This window comes from Hemiscyllium ocellatum, chromosome 37, assembly GCF_020745735.1.
Source record: "Hemiscyllium ocellatum isolate sHemOce1 chromosome 37, sHemOce1.pat.X.cur, whole genome shotgun sequence".
In the NCBI taxonomy this organism is placed as follows: domain Eukaryota; kingdom Metazoa; phylum Chordata; class Chondrichthyes; order Orectolobiformes; family Hemiscylliidae; genus Hemiscyllium; species Hemiscyllium ocellatum.
Window position 1 is genome coordinate 32,135,111 of NC_083437.1, and position 14,909 is coordinate 32,150,019.

A 14,909-nucleotide genomic window follows, 5' to 3' on the forward strand; every position below is an offset into this window, starting at 1 on the left:
AGACAAGAAAGAGAGTGGGCATAGCCGCCACTCGGGCTTCTCCAGGCGGGAAGAAAATACAATCAACAGGGGAGAGAAAAAGCTTAGTAAACAACAGTCGAGGACAGGGAAATGACAAAAAAAACTTTCATTGTGGACATTCCGCCCCCCCGAACCACAAGACTAAATCGTGCAGATAAGAAACAATGCAGATCCAAACGGGATTTGGAAAACCAAATGAGTAAACGCTTTATAATGAAAAATATGAATCCCTCGGACTGTTGGAGGATTTTGAAAAACCTAGGGAAAGTTAGCAAAATAGAAGTAAACGGGCTATATTCGCGTTTACACAGCATTACTTAATAATGTCTGCAAGTGCTTCACAAAATGGGTTTCTTTCCAATTGCAGCGATTGTACCAAAATAGATAATTTAGCATGTGTCGAAATATTCAGAAAGCGGAAGTAAGTTAATGACCTATTGATCTATTTTAGTGTAGTTGGTTACGAGATGAATATTGAACGGGATATCTCTTAAGCCAATAATGTCAGTAAATATACAACTTATATTAAAATAGAAAAACAAGGACCTCGGTGAAATGGTTCATTTGTACTTACCTCGACAGTTTAGCACTCCCTCAAAATAGACAATAGACAAATCTGTCAGAAACTTAGTAAACACAAACATACAGAGAAACACTGAAGTTTTAAGATAACAACACAAAACTATGCAGAACAATGTGCAAACCAAGATTGTAAGACAAACATCAAGAAAATAAATATCTACATATTGGTCTTGCGCTATGTGCACACTTGAGGTCAGCGTGACATTTAGCTGAGGAAGTCATTTTAGACTCGAAAGTTAACTCTTCACAAATGCTGTCAGACCTGCTGAGTTTCTCCAGCATTTTTTTATTTCATATTTTCCAGCACCCGCAGTATTTTGTTTTCCTGTTGACTGTCTTTACATGGAACGAAACTACCTGTAACGATGTAATTTTCAACTTGCCAGATCTTATGGCTTTCTTTTTTTTACGTGGCCTCCTAGCTCAGCACAAAGGTTTCCTGTTGCCACATTTCAACAATGCTTCTCCTCTATTAAGAACGTCTCCTATTTTCTTTCATTGTTTGTGCAACGATACATTTATTGACCAACTCCCAAAAGTACTGAAGAAGGGCTTATGCTCGAAACGTCGAATCTCCTGTTCCTTGGATGCTGCCTGACCTGCTGCACTTTTCCAGCAACACATTTTCAGCTCCCAAAAGTACCCCAAGAAATTGGTGATTCTTCCAACTCTAGAGTTCCAGTTGCAACGAATTCCCACATGATGTTCGGCTGGGAATTCCATGACTTCGACCTAATGGTAATAAAGGAGATAATATACATTCAAGTCTTTAGCTAACATCCAGGCTTGGCCTGGATAACAAATATATGTTGATCGGAAGTAAGCACTTTGAGCAAGACTTATATACAGATATATGGTGAGTGACCTAAAAAGAAACTTAAAGAGATAGTCTTTCTATATTAATACACAACTCTTGGTAGAAAACATACAGGCTATCGAAACAAACAGGGTAATTTACCGAAGTCCATCCTAGAGTACAATCTGCAGCGTCAAGTTATTCACACGAACGTTTAAATAATACCCTTTCATCATAATATCGTGCCTTGTGCATTAAAAATATTTACTCTGGGGAATTAGATTTTCTTTGAAGTGACTTTATCATCTCGTTTGGTAGCATTATAATTTGGCATGAATAAGATGCTTAAAAAACAGACTAAACAAATACATTACTGTGCAAATATTGAGTACTTTGTTGTAAAGGTATAAACATGAAGCCAGATTTGACAATATAAAATAGCGCATTTCAAGTCACTGCCTCTGTTGAGCGGGGAAAAGTAGGTACTGCAGGATGTTATTTTATTAAATCAATTTGCTATGACAACTTTTCGTCATACCCTACCTTTGCTGGAGAAATCTCATTCCCAAATACGAAAATCTCAGAAAACCGTTGATCTCTCACACCCGCCAATCATTACAAACTACAACTCCCAGAATGCAGCGACAGCCACTTCCGTTGTTTATGCCCAGGTTCCATTGGTGAATCAAACTGTCAATCAAAGCGGGAACGCATGTATTTCCTGTTTCTAGTGGCCTTCAGATCCCTCCCTTTACTTGACGGTTGTCGGGAACTTGAAGAACGTTATGGAGTTAGATGGTTTGGTCTAGTCCAACCAAACGGGACAGAGTGAGGTGGTAGGACCCGGTGTGTGGAGGGGCCGAAGGGACAGAGTGAGGTGGTAGGACCCGGTGTGTGGAGGGGCCGAAGGGACAGAGTGAGGTGGTAGGGCCCGGTGTGTGGAGGGGCCGAAGGGACAGAGTGAGGTGGTAGGGCCCGGTGTGTGGAGGGGCCGAAGGGACAGAGTGAGGTGGGAGGGCCCGGTGTGTGGAGGGGCCGAAGGGACAGAGTGAGGTGGGAGGGCCCGGTGTGTGGAGGGGCCGAGGGACAGAGTGAGGTGGGAGGGCCCGGTGTGTGGAGGGGCCGAAGGGACAGAGTGAGGTGGGAGGGCCCGGTGTGTGGAGGGGCCGAAGGGACAGAGTGAGGTGGGAGGGCCCGGTGAAGGGAAGCCGAGGTGGTTGTGATGAATTTCTCCGAGCTGTTCAAACAGTCGAATCAACTGTGCAGACTGTCGCCTGATGGGAGATATTCGGTAAGTTGTTCAATTTTAACAATACTAGATAGAGTAAACGCAGGAAGGATGTTGCCCATGACCGCGGAGTTCAGAACTAAATCTAACGGTAAGCCATTTAGGACTGGGATGAGAAATTTCTTCATCCCAGAGACTAGTGAACCTGTGGAATTCTCTAAAATAGAAAAGCGTAATAGAGTTCCACAGCACGGAAACAGCGCCTTCGCTCCAATTCACTCACGCCCGGTTTCCCAAACTGACCCCACTAAGAGTCATAGAGATGAACAGCGTGGAAATAGACCCTTCGGTCCAACCCATCCATGCCGACCAGTTATTCCAACCCAATCTAGTCCCACCTACCAGCACCTGGCCCATATCCCTCCAAACCCTTCCTGATCATATACCCATCCAGATGCTTTCTAAGTGTTGCAATTGTACTAGCCTCCTCCACTTCCTCTGACAGCTAATTCTATACACGTACCACCCCGTGTATGAAAAAGTTGGCCCTTGGGTCCCTTTTATATCTTTCCCTCCTCTCCCAAAACCTCATACCCTCTAGTTCTGGATTCCCCCACCCCAGGGAAGAGATTTTGTCTATTTATCCTATTCATGCCCATCATGATTTTGTAAACCTCCGCTCGAGGGAAAACAGCCCTAGCCTATTCAGCCTCTCCCGATAGCACAAAACCTCCAACCTTGGCAATGTTCTTGTAAATCTATTCTGAACCCTTTCAAGTTTCACAACATCTTTCCAATAAGGAGGAGAGCAGAATTGCCCACAATACTTGAAAAGTGGCCTAACCAATGTCCTGTACAGCTCCAAAATGATCTCCCAACTCCTGTACTCAATACTCTGACCAATAAAGGAAAGCAACACCAAACACCACCTTCATTATCCTATCTACCTGCGACTCCATTTTCAAGGAGTTATGAACCTGCACTCCAAGGTCTCTTTGTTCAGCAACACTCCATAGGACCTTATCATTAAGTGATAAGTCCTGCTAAGATTTGCTTTCCCAAAATGCAGCACCTTGCATTTATATAAATTAAATTCTATCTGCCACTTCACCTCAGCCCATCTGATTAAGATCCTGTTGTAATCTGAGGTAACTTTCCCTCTAAATCTAAAGTAAAAACAGAGGCTGCTGGAAAAGTTCAGCAGGTCTGGCAGCATCTGTGGAGAGAAATTTAAAGTTAATGTTTCAGGTTGAGTGATCATTTTTCACACTTCCTCTAAATCTTTCCTATTCATGTCCCTGTCCAAATGTCTTTAAATGTTGTAACTGTACCTGCATCTACAACTTCTCTGGCAGTTGATTCCACAAATGAACCACCCTTTAGAAAAAGCTGCACCTCAGGTACTTTTTAAAAATCTTTTTCTCCTCTTGCATTAAAAGTCCCCTAGTTTTGAACTCGCTCACCCGAGGGAGGAGACCGTTGCTATTCATCTATCTGTACCCCTGAAGATTTTATAAATCTCTATATAGGGTTATCCCTCAACCTCCTATGCTCAAGTATAAAAAGTCCCAGTATTTCTTTATAACTCAAACCTTCCAGTTCAGGCAACATCCTGGTAAATTTTTTCTGGAGTCTCTCCAACTTAATAATATCCTTACTACAGCAAAGTGACCAGAACAGTACACAGTATGCCAAAAGCAGCCTTACCAAAATCCTGTACACATCCTGTTCCAACTCATATGTGTACTCGTAGGAGCAACGTACACAAGCGGGCTTAAAGCCTTTTTAACAATCATGTCTACCTGTGATGAAACTTTCAAAGAATTATGTACCTGAACCCCTAGGTGTCTCTGTTTGACAATGCTACCCAGGACCTTAACTGTGAGAGTCGTGCATTTGTTTGTTTTATCAAAGTGCAATACCTCACATTTATCCAAAGTAAACTCGATCTGCCACTCAGCCCACTGGCCTAATTGAAGAGGGGGTTAGGTATAGTTCTTAAGGGCTAAAGGAATCAAAGGCTATGGGGAGAAAGCAGGAGCAGGGTACTGAGTTAGGTAATGTTGAATGACAGAGCAGGCTCAAATGGCTGAATGGCCTTTTTCTGCTCCTGTTTTCAGTGTTTCTATCAAGTCAGTAACTCGCTGTTCATAGTCCCTCACACTACTTCCCTTTTTAACTAGCATTAATAATCTCACCTCACTCGGTAAGCTTGTTTAGTACTGTGGTTGGTACCTCGTGTAGTGTGTGAACAATTCTGTAAACACTTTACATCCAATTACAGATTTTTGTTTTGCCCTTTCAAACAACGCTGCTGTTCAAATAAAAACAATACTGAAACAATTGAAATGTTAGAGAAACTCTGATTTGAGTGCAAAGGGGAAAATACAAAATATAAAAATGTAAGAGTAAGTGATCTGAAAATTTTGAACTCCATGTTGAATTCCGAAGGCAGTAAAGAGCACTTAATTTTCTTATTAGCTATTTTGAAATCGTCAAAATCCATATTTGAGTTCAGCAAGTTCAGACCATTAATTTTTGTCCTTCATTTTGTGTCCCTGCCACCACCACCCCCTGCACCCAGTAAGAAAACCCAGTGCCTATCTTTCATGACTTTGGTTTCAGTCAGAACTGACCGTTATTCTGCTATTAATCAGAGGCAGAAATCACAGACCCCAATGCCGGTCCACTTCTGGGACTCTGACCTAAGTGCAGTAGCCCCTTAAAGACCTGGGTGACAGTTATTGACCATGATATTAGCATCTATTCTGGACCTGTTCTTTGCTTTCTCTTTTGGTCACTAAACTCCATCATTCTCTATCATTTTTGTGACTCTCTCTTCCCGTTTCACTTGCTTTTCTTATTCCCTGCCCCCAAATAGTATAAAGTCTGCCACGTTTCCACCTTTTCAGTTCTGAAGAAAAACAGTTATAGTTTTTAAATGTTAAATCTACTTCTGTTTCCACAGATGCTGCCAGACCTCCGATATTTCTCCAGCACTTTAATGTGGGTTATTTTTAAAAAGAAATTCATCTTATTGCAGTTTGTGAAACCTAACAGAATATTGATATCAAGAAGCATAAGGAACAGTCAACCCTGCCATGCATGTCCACAAATCACCTAGAAGTCACTGTACGGGTGGATAAGGTGATCAAAAAGGCATGCTGGGTACCTACCTTTATTAGCAGAGAAATAGAATAGGAGATAGAGAGGATATATTGGGTCTTATAAAATGTTAGTTAGGACACTGCTGGAATATTATGTGCAGTTTGGTCACCATACTACAAGAAAGATGTTTTTGCACTAGATCGGCTACAGAGGAGTTTTGTGAGGATGTTACCTGAACTGGAGAATTTGACATTGAAAAATATTATTTTATTTTTCAAACCATTGACGCTGATGGGAAGCATGAATGAAGTGCATTAAGTACGAGGGGTCAAGATTGTGGGTAGGAAAGACATATTCCTTTTGGTATGAGCCTCTCAACTAAGAGTCATAGAGATATGCAGCAAGGAAACAGATCCTTCGGTCCAACCTGTCCATGCCGGCCAGATATCCCAACCCACTCTAGTCCCACCTGCTAGCATCCGGCCCATATCCCTCCAAACCCTTCCTATTCATATAACCATCCAAATGCCTCTTAAATATTGCAATTGTACCAGCCTCCACCACGTCCTCTGCGTGAAAAAGTTGCCCCTTAGGTCTCTTTTATATCTTTCCCCGCTCACCCTAAACCTATGTCCTCTAGTTCTGGACTCCCCGATCCCAGGGAAAAGACTTTGCCTATTTATCCCATCCATGCTCCTCATAATTTTGTAAACTTCTATAAGGTCACCCCTCAGACTCCGCTCCAGGGAAAACAGCCCCAGCCTGTTCAACCTCTCGCTATAGCTCAAATCCTCCAACCCTGGCAACAACCTTGTAAATCTTTTCTGAACCCTTTCAAGTTTCACAACATCTTTCCGATAGGAAGGAGACAGAATTGTACGCAATATTCCAACAGTGGCCTAACCAATGTCCTGTACAGCTGCAACATGACCTCCCAACCCCTGTACTCAATACTCTGACCAATAAAGGAAAGCCTACCAAACGCTGCCTTCCCTCTCCTTTCTACCTGCGACTCCACTTTCAAGGAGCTATGAACCTGTTCTTCAAGGTCTCTTTGTTCAGCAACACTCCCTCGGACTTTACCATTAGGTGTATAAGTCCTGCTAAGATTTGTTTTCCCAAAATGCAGCACTTCGCATTTATCTGAATTAAACTCCATCTGCCACTTCTCAGCCCATTGGCCCATCTGGTCAAGATCCTGTTATAATCTGAGGTAACCCTCTTTGCTGTCCACTACACCTCCAATTTTAGTGTCAGTGCAAACTTACTAACTGTACTAATTATGCTCGCATCCAAATCATTTATGTAAATGACAAAAAGGAGAGGATCCCGCACCGATTCTTGTGGCACCCCACTGGTCACAGGCCTCCAGACTGAAAAACAACCCTCCACCACCACCCTCTGTCTTCTACCTTTGAGCCAGTTCTGTCTCCAAATGGCTAGTTCTCCTTGTGTTCCATGAGATCTAACCTTGCTAATCAGTCTCCATTGGGCAACCTTGTCGAACGCCTTACTACAGTCTATATAGATCGCATCTACTGCTCTGCCCTCATCAATCTTCTTTGTTACTTCAAAAAACTCAATCAAGTTTATGAGACATGATTTCCCATGCACAAAGCCATGCTGACTATCCCTAATCAGTCCTTGCCTTTCCAAATACATGTACATCCTGTCCCTCAGGATTCCTTCCAACAATTTGCCTACCATAGAGGTCAGGCTCACTGGTCTATAGTTTCCTGGCTTGTCCTTTCCACCCTTCTTAAACAGTGGCACCACATTTGCCAACCTCCAATCTTCTGGCACCTCACCTGTGACTATCAATGATACAAATATCTCAGCACGAGGCCCAGCAATCACTTCTCTAGCTTCCCATAGAGTTCTCGGATACACCTGATCAGGTCCTGGGGATATATCCACCTTTAACTGTTTCAAGGCATCCAGCACATCCTCCTCTGTAACCTGCACATTTTGCAAGATGTCACCATCTATTTCCCTACATTCTGTATCTTCCATATCCTTTTCCACAGTCAATACTGATGCAAAATATTCATTTAGTACCTCCCCCATTTTCTGTGGCTCCACACAAAGGCTGCCTTGCTGATCTTCGAGGGGCCCTATTCTCTCCCTAGTTACCCTTTTGCATAAATTTCAAATAAGAGATTTGGAGGGCTATCAGCTGGACATTCCCCACCCCGCCCAGATATTGGTGAAGCTCTGGAACTCCTTTCTTGGAAGCCTAGCACAGACAGGAATGTCAAAACCGTAAGTAGTTGGGCATGTGCTTAAGTGTTTGAGCCTTTTCCCATTCATTCCACAATCAGAAATACAGAAAAATAAAGATCTTTGCAATAGCAAGTGATGTTATTATTCAGGAAATTATTCTGGGAAGGGGGACTGAATTCAGTCCCCTTTTTTACTTTGTGTTTTGCAAATTAAATTTATGGATATAATTTCACCACTGGATTCTACCATCAACCAATCCAGAACATCTGCCAGGTATAAAGTATAAGGATGACTGAAGGGACACAGATTTCTAATTACTGATTCAACTTATTGCTTTATATCAGTAAAATCATTTCAAGTGTGTATAGTTTTTCTTTGAGATACTAATGGACTTTCGATAATGAGACAACTGGCTGGTAAAATCAATATTTGCAAATGGTCATCCAGAAGCAAGTTTGAAATTTTGTTGTGGGATTTGCTGCATTACTTTGAATAACACTTTTTTTTAAACAATAAGTTGAAGATCACGCGTGTAAATTTTTAAAAATGAGATTTCCTAGTGTTTCTTTTAACTTGACAAACAAAAGTTATTATGTCACCTATTTGTAGGTGGAATTTATGGGCCAGTGACTATGCAAGTACAATGTACTCTCTCAGAATCTCCTCTTAGTGTGGAGTTAAAATGCACTCTTCTGCAAGGCTTAGTGACCACTGTGAAATGAAATTTTGCGAGTTAAAAATATAACGAATGTGTTTGATTCTTTTGTACAGGCTGTTTGTGTCCAATACCGACTCGTAATTCGTGATGCGCGCACCTTGCAGGTCCTGCACCTGTACACATGTTTGGACCAGATTCAGTATGTTGAATGGTCTGCTGACTCTCTTTTCATCTTGTGTGCCATGTACAAGCGTGGACTTGTGCAGGTAATGTTCTTCTGTCAGTTACTATTTTTATTTGTTTAGTGTCTTTCATTTATGTTTCACCAGAAAAAAATAGTATTGTATGCCATATAATTTTGTAAGATGCTTCCTGCTGTGTATGTACTTAGCAATTTGGGAGCCTCCAGCTGAGTTCTGAAAACATGAATGTTGAAATCAGAAAAGACCAATTGACCCTTTGTCATTTCTGTGCAGGAGTTAGCCTGAATATTTTCTGTTTCGTTCTGGTTTTGTGACGTTTGCTGTACTATTGGAATGTGATTATTTTAGGCATTATGTAGTGGATTATCTTCAGCTAATATGATTTGAACAGTACATTTAAATAATGTGGTAGCATTCATTATTTAGCATATTGTTATAACAAGGTCCACAGCGGTGAATAAATTAATCTCTCTTCATTCCTGATGCTAATATAATAGAGTTTTGAATCTTTAAGCAGATGGTTTCTTCCCAATTTCTTATGTACTTAAACATATTGTAAAGCTATGAAGCAAGAAGTTAGACAGACCTTGAGGTAGTGAAATTTAAGTTAGTTTATTGTAAACACACAAGCAAAGTATAAACTCATTGGAAAGTAAAAGCTTGCCATGAATTCCTCAACATGTAAACATACACCTGATCATGTGGGTAAACAAGGCAAGGGGAGGTAGATTGAGAAAAGTACCTCTCAACAAAGCGATTATGCTTTCTGATGTTGATCTTGAGGATTTGGTGGTAGTGGGGGAGATGGGTTGTGATAATTGTGATTGCTTCTCTTCTATCCTATCTCATGTGCTCTTTGACCTCCAATGTCCATGAGACCTACCTCTTGTTCTCTCACCCCCGTTACCAGAAAACCAGATTCTACTTTGTGTTATCTTACTATCCATCCATATTAATAATATGTCAGATTTGATTTCATCTTTGGTTCGTTGACTGACTATAAATTAGCTGAAATTCATGCAGTGTATGTGGAAAATGAAGGTTGCATTTTTCATGAAATTTTATAATGTGTGATCAATAGGCTTCACTTAAAATATTACCTGAAGTACCAGATCTATGAAGGCAAAAATTGTTAGGAAAAACTCAGCAGGCCTGGCAGCATCTGTGGAGAGAAAGCAGAGTTAACGTTTCGGGTCTAGTGACTCTTCAGAATGCCCTTCAGTTTTGAAGGAGGGTTGCTGGATCCGGAATGTGAACTCTGCTTTCTTTCCTCCGATGTTGCAGGAGCTGCTGAGTAGAGCCATAGATTCATAGAGATGTACAGCATGGAAACAGACCTTTTTGGTCCAACCCGTCCATACCAACCAGATATCCCAACCCCATCTAGTCCCACCTGCTAGCACCCGGCCCATATCCCTCCAAACCCAGAGGGCAGAGCAGTTGATGTGATCTATATGGACTTCAGTAAGGTGTTCAACAAGGTTAGATCTCATGGAATACAGGGAGAACTAGCTATTTGGATACAGAACTGGCTCAAAGGCAGAAGACAGAGGGTGGTGGTGGTGGAAGGTTGTTTTTCAGACAGGAGGCCTGTGACCAGTGGAGTGCCACAAGGATCGGTGCTGTAATTCCTAACAATTTCAGATTTCCAGCATCTGCAGTTCTTTGGAAGGCAGTGGTAGTTTTAACATTGTATAATTACTAGATGCTCAGTAAAGTTAATATATGACCATTTAATGAGTTAAATTTATGATCACATGCTTGATAAATGTAACTAGTTGAACTGAATTATGAATATTTCAGAGCAGATGTTCAAATTTTTAAAATTTGAGTTATGTTATATTAAAATATACATTTTAGGGAAAAATTGCAGCCTCCAGCAAACACCTAAACAATTTTCCAGTTTTATATAACATTTGTGTGTGTGTTTCTTTTTCAAAAATGTTAATCGATACTTTCAAACAGTGACCAAACTTCCCAATTGCTTGCTACCATCTTTTTCATGTAAGTGTTTATCCTTCCTGTTCCTACTATACTTGTGTTTCTTGTCAACTTGGAGTTCTCCATTACTATTCCAGTGATGTTGCCCATATGATTCTCACCCCCCCATATTAACCAGAAGCAATTTGACTGCTCATGCTGCTTAACTTGGTATTCCTCAGCTAATGTTTACTTGCAAATGGAGCACTTAAGCCACATTGTGGGGATTAAGTAATTATTAAAAGTTTGATAATTTATGCCATTCACACATGATAGAACCTTATTTACCATTCATTGCAGACATCTCACATCTGTCACATGGAATTACCATTTCAATATTCTGTTGCAAGTTTCAATATGATGAAAGACACACTTAGCAAGAACGCCATTATGTTTGCAGAGATATCCAGTATCAATCTTTCACGTCCATTTTGTCATCTAAAGTTTTTTATGGATGAAAATGTTTGCTGCATAGCTGTTTTCTATGTCTTGATCTGGTAAGGAGTTACCTGCATTATGACAGATTGCTTGTGTTGTTCATGATAATAGTTTGCTTGTGGCTTTTCTTAAAATAGGTCTGGTCCTTGGAACAGCCTGATTGGCACTGCAAGATTGATGAAGGATCAGCTGGGTTAGTGGCCTCGCGCTGGAGTCCAGATGGACGTCACATTCTCAATACTACAGAGTTCCATGTAAGGTTAACGTTCCCTCAGTGTAGTACCAACTTTTGCTTCTGTTTAAATAGGAATTAGGTGGTTGTTTGACATTTAATCTGTTATACAATATTGTATAGTTGTAAGTGATAAAATCTGCTGTTTGATGATGAGATTCAGATGTCATGAAAATCTCATACTATGGCCTGAACTAATTGTCCTATATTTTAAAATTTGTACTGTTTATAAAATTAAACTTTTTTTTCAATAGTGCCATTAGCTTTAGAAAAGCATTGGGTCATTTGACAGGATATCACCTTTTATAAAGTTAAATTTTTAAAAATTATCTTATTGACACTTGGATCCTTACTGAAATACAAGACATGGTAAATATCTCAAGTTTATTTCTGAAGTTGGCGAGCTTGTTTCATTGCTAGATCAAGTATTATTTGAGTTATAGGGAATTTTTTATTAATGTGTTTCAAATACTCTTCTGGCAAGCCGCCTTTTCTTCAGTCTTGGTAACCTTTTAGCCCATGCAGAATTGTTACCTGTATCCGATTTGAAACAATCTCTCCTCTCCAATGACAACACGTCTTTTGTGATTTGCATTGTCACTTCGTCCACTAATGTGTCAAATTTAACGTTCTAAAACTTGTATATAAATCCCTTCGTCTTTGCTTTTCTTCATTTTTTAAATATTTTCCTTCAGTCTATAAGTGTCCTTTGACTCAAACCCTCCATTCTTGCATGTCAGTTTGTCTTGGTCTCTCCCTTTTTCTGACAATTGGTGTCTGTGCTTCAATTTGGAATTCCTTCCCTAAATGCACCCAGGCCATCTTTTAAGATTATCAATAGCATCCCCCTTTTAGAAGACCAAGTTGAGAGATTTCTTCACTCTGGTGAATTGTTGGAATTCTCTGCCCCAGACAACTCTGAAAGTAGCATCATTGAGCAGGTTCAGGACAAAAATCAACAGGTTTCTGGAAACTAATAACGTTTTAAAGAATGTGGAAATTGTGTGACCAAAAGCAATGAGAAGGCCATCTGCTATGACCTAGAAAAGGTGGGACAGGCTCAATTGGGCTAAATGGCCTTGTCTTTTCCATGTTCCTGTTTTTGACTATCCAACTAACATCCTCTTTGGTTTGTCTCCCACTCTTTGGAATGCGTTTTCCAAGGTCAAGCGTGCAATGTAACTGTGGAAAGCTGCTTTAGTCATTTTTAGCCATTTCAAATAAGAGCAAAGATTGGAGATACTGAACGTGCAGACAAGTACACTTTCCAAGTCTGTATACTAATCAGGGTTGAGGATCCTGGTTAATTATTCAGTCTGTAATTCAGAATAATTAAACCTTTTACAGTAGCACATTAACTGACATCTTGACTGAGGTTTGATTATGCTTGATTCACTCATGATATCTAGAAATGCCTGGAAGCACTGGATACTGCAAAGGCTATGCACCCTGACAACATTCCACTGTAGTACTGAGGATTTGTGCTCCAGAGCATGCTGAGCTTGTAGTTAAGCTATTCCAGTACAGCAACAGCACTGGCATCTATCCAACAATATGAAAGTTTGGCCAGCTATTCTCTGTAAACAAAAACCTCTGTTCATCTTTGAACCAATGTATGTGGATCAACTATAGAGGCCTAACACTGCCAGGCCCGATCCTATCATCTTGTGTTCCATCAAGAGCTTGTACTGTCATTTTCCCTGAGATCTAATTAAGCAAAGGCCAAGACTTAATCTTCAAACTTCTGCAAATGTATAAAGTTGACAGGAAAAGACTAGTGAATTCCTCAAGTCTGCTTTGAAGACCAAGATGGCTGCAGCATCATGACTAGACTCTTCCTTTTAGTCCATGCAATAATCTGAATGCCAATCCAATCTGTGTTAGTCTTGTGACATAACATTACCAACCAAGCTATCAGAAAAGCCTAAACATTGGAGAATTACTTCAAGGACTGCACCATAACAACAATATTTTATTGAATACTTCATTATCATGCTTTCAGCATCTTTTAGAAGTCAGGACAAAATTGTAGTTGAAATGTTGTTAATTCTGAATGAAATTCTACCTAGATTAAAATGCTTTGAACAGTGGAACATGTACTGAATAATTCAGCCAAAAGCTGTGCTGACAGACATAGCTATGAAAAGACATCCTCTGAACAAGCAGAGTTTGGTTATCAATTTGGGGCTATTGTGCTGCTGGTTCTCTTTGAATTGTATAGTGAAGATTAACAACTTTGCACCTTGGAATGTTTCACCTGGTGCCATCCAGCTCTGGAATACGATCTATCTGGTGTTATTTACAGATGGTACAAAACCAAACCTTTTATGTACAACATTTTTTTAAAAGGTAGAAACTCCAAAGGGCTCACTATTTGTGATTTTGTTTGCACATTCTCCCCGTGTCTGTGTGGGTGCTCCAGTTTCCTCCCACAGTCCAAAATGTGCAGGTTAGGTGAATTGACCATGCTAAATTGCCCATAGTGATAGGTGTAAAGGGGTAAATGTTGGGGAATGGGTATGGATGGGTTGCTCTAATCTAATCTAAAAAACTTTGTTACAGTGACAGATGAAGATATTGCAATATTGTATTCAGGTAGATGGATGGCATAAAGGAATTTTCAGGTGCTGGTTCCTTTACATCTATTGCTCTTCTTCCAGGTAGGTAGTTGGTGCCACAAGTTTGGAAGATGTTGTTGAAGGAGCTTTCATAATGCTGCATTATAGCATTTTGCAGATGATGCACATTTGTCACAGTCACTGTTGGATATTTTACGTTGAGGGTCAGATGCCAGTCAAGTGGATTGATTTATCTTGGATAGTATCAAGCTTGTTGAGTAGTGTTCGAGCTTCATTTAGGTGAATTGCGAGTATTCCGTCACACATCCGAATTGTCTCTTGTGGGTCGTAGTCAGGTTTTTGGAATGAGTTATTTACTGCAGGATTCTACCAGCATTTGTATTATTGGTGTTTTAGATTGACAATTCAATTTTGTTCAGTTGCAATCTTCAAGATGTTAGTGGTGCCAACATTGAATGGCAAGTGTACACACAATGGCACCTCCAGCATGTACATGTTCCAGTGAATAAGACTGATAACAAATTACTTTGGCATTTTGTTTTAGTGTAGTCACCTAATGCAGCATGCATAGTCCAACACCTACCTAATGCAAATGTCAATTAAGTATGAGATTAACATAGAAGCAACAGTAGGGTACTCAGTCCTTCAAGCCTGATCCGCCATCAATAAGAATGTGGTTGATCTGATTTTAACCTCACTTTACATTCTTGTGTAACCCCGATCCCAGTGGTAATCCAGAATCTGAAAAATGTGTTGCTGGAAAAGCGCAGCAGGTCAGGCAGCATCCAAGGAGCAGGAGAATCAGGGAGAAGGACTTATGCCCGAAACGTCGATTCTCCTGCTTCTTGGATGTTGCCTGAC

The 14,909-nt window shown here is 40.5% G+C and overlaps 1 protein-coding gene across 1 annotated transcript in view; it reads left to right on the top strand.

Moving 5' to 3' along the window:
* Positions 1–2,145: 2,145 nt before the first annotated feature.
* Positions 2,146–14,909, top strand: part of wrap73 (WD repeat containing, antisense to TP73) — a 36,734-nt gene continuing 23,970 nt past the window's right edge. The window contains exons 1-3 of the mRNA XM_060851801.1: positions 2,146–2,690; positions 8,730–8,882; positions 11,375–11,491. Of these exons, the coding sequence (XP_060707784.1) occupies positions 2,622–2,690; positions 8,730–8,882; positions 11,375–11,491 (339 nt within the window). The 5' untranslated portion in view covers positions 2,146–2,621. The remainder of the gene's footprint in view (positions 2,691–8,729; positions 8,883–11,374; positions 11,492–14,909) is intronic.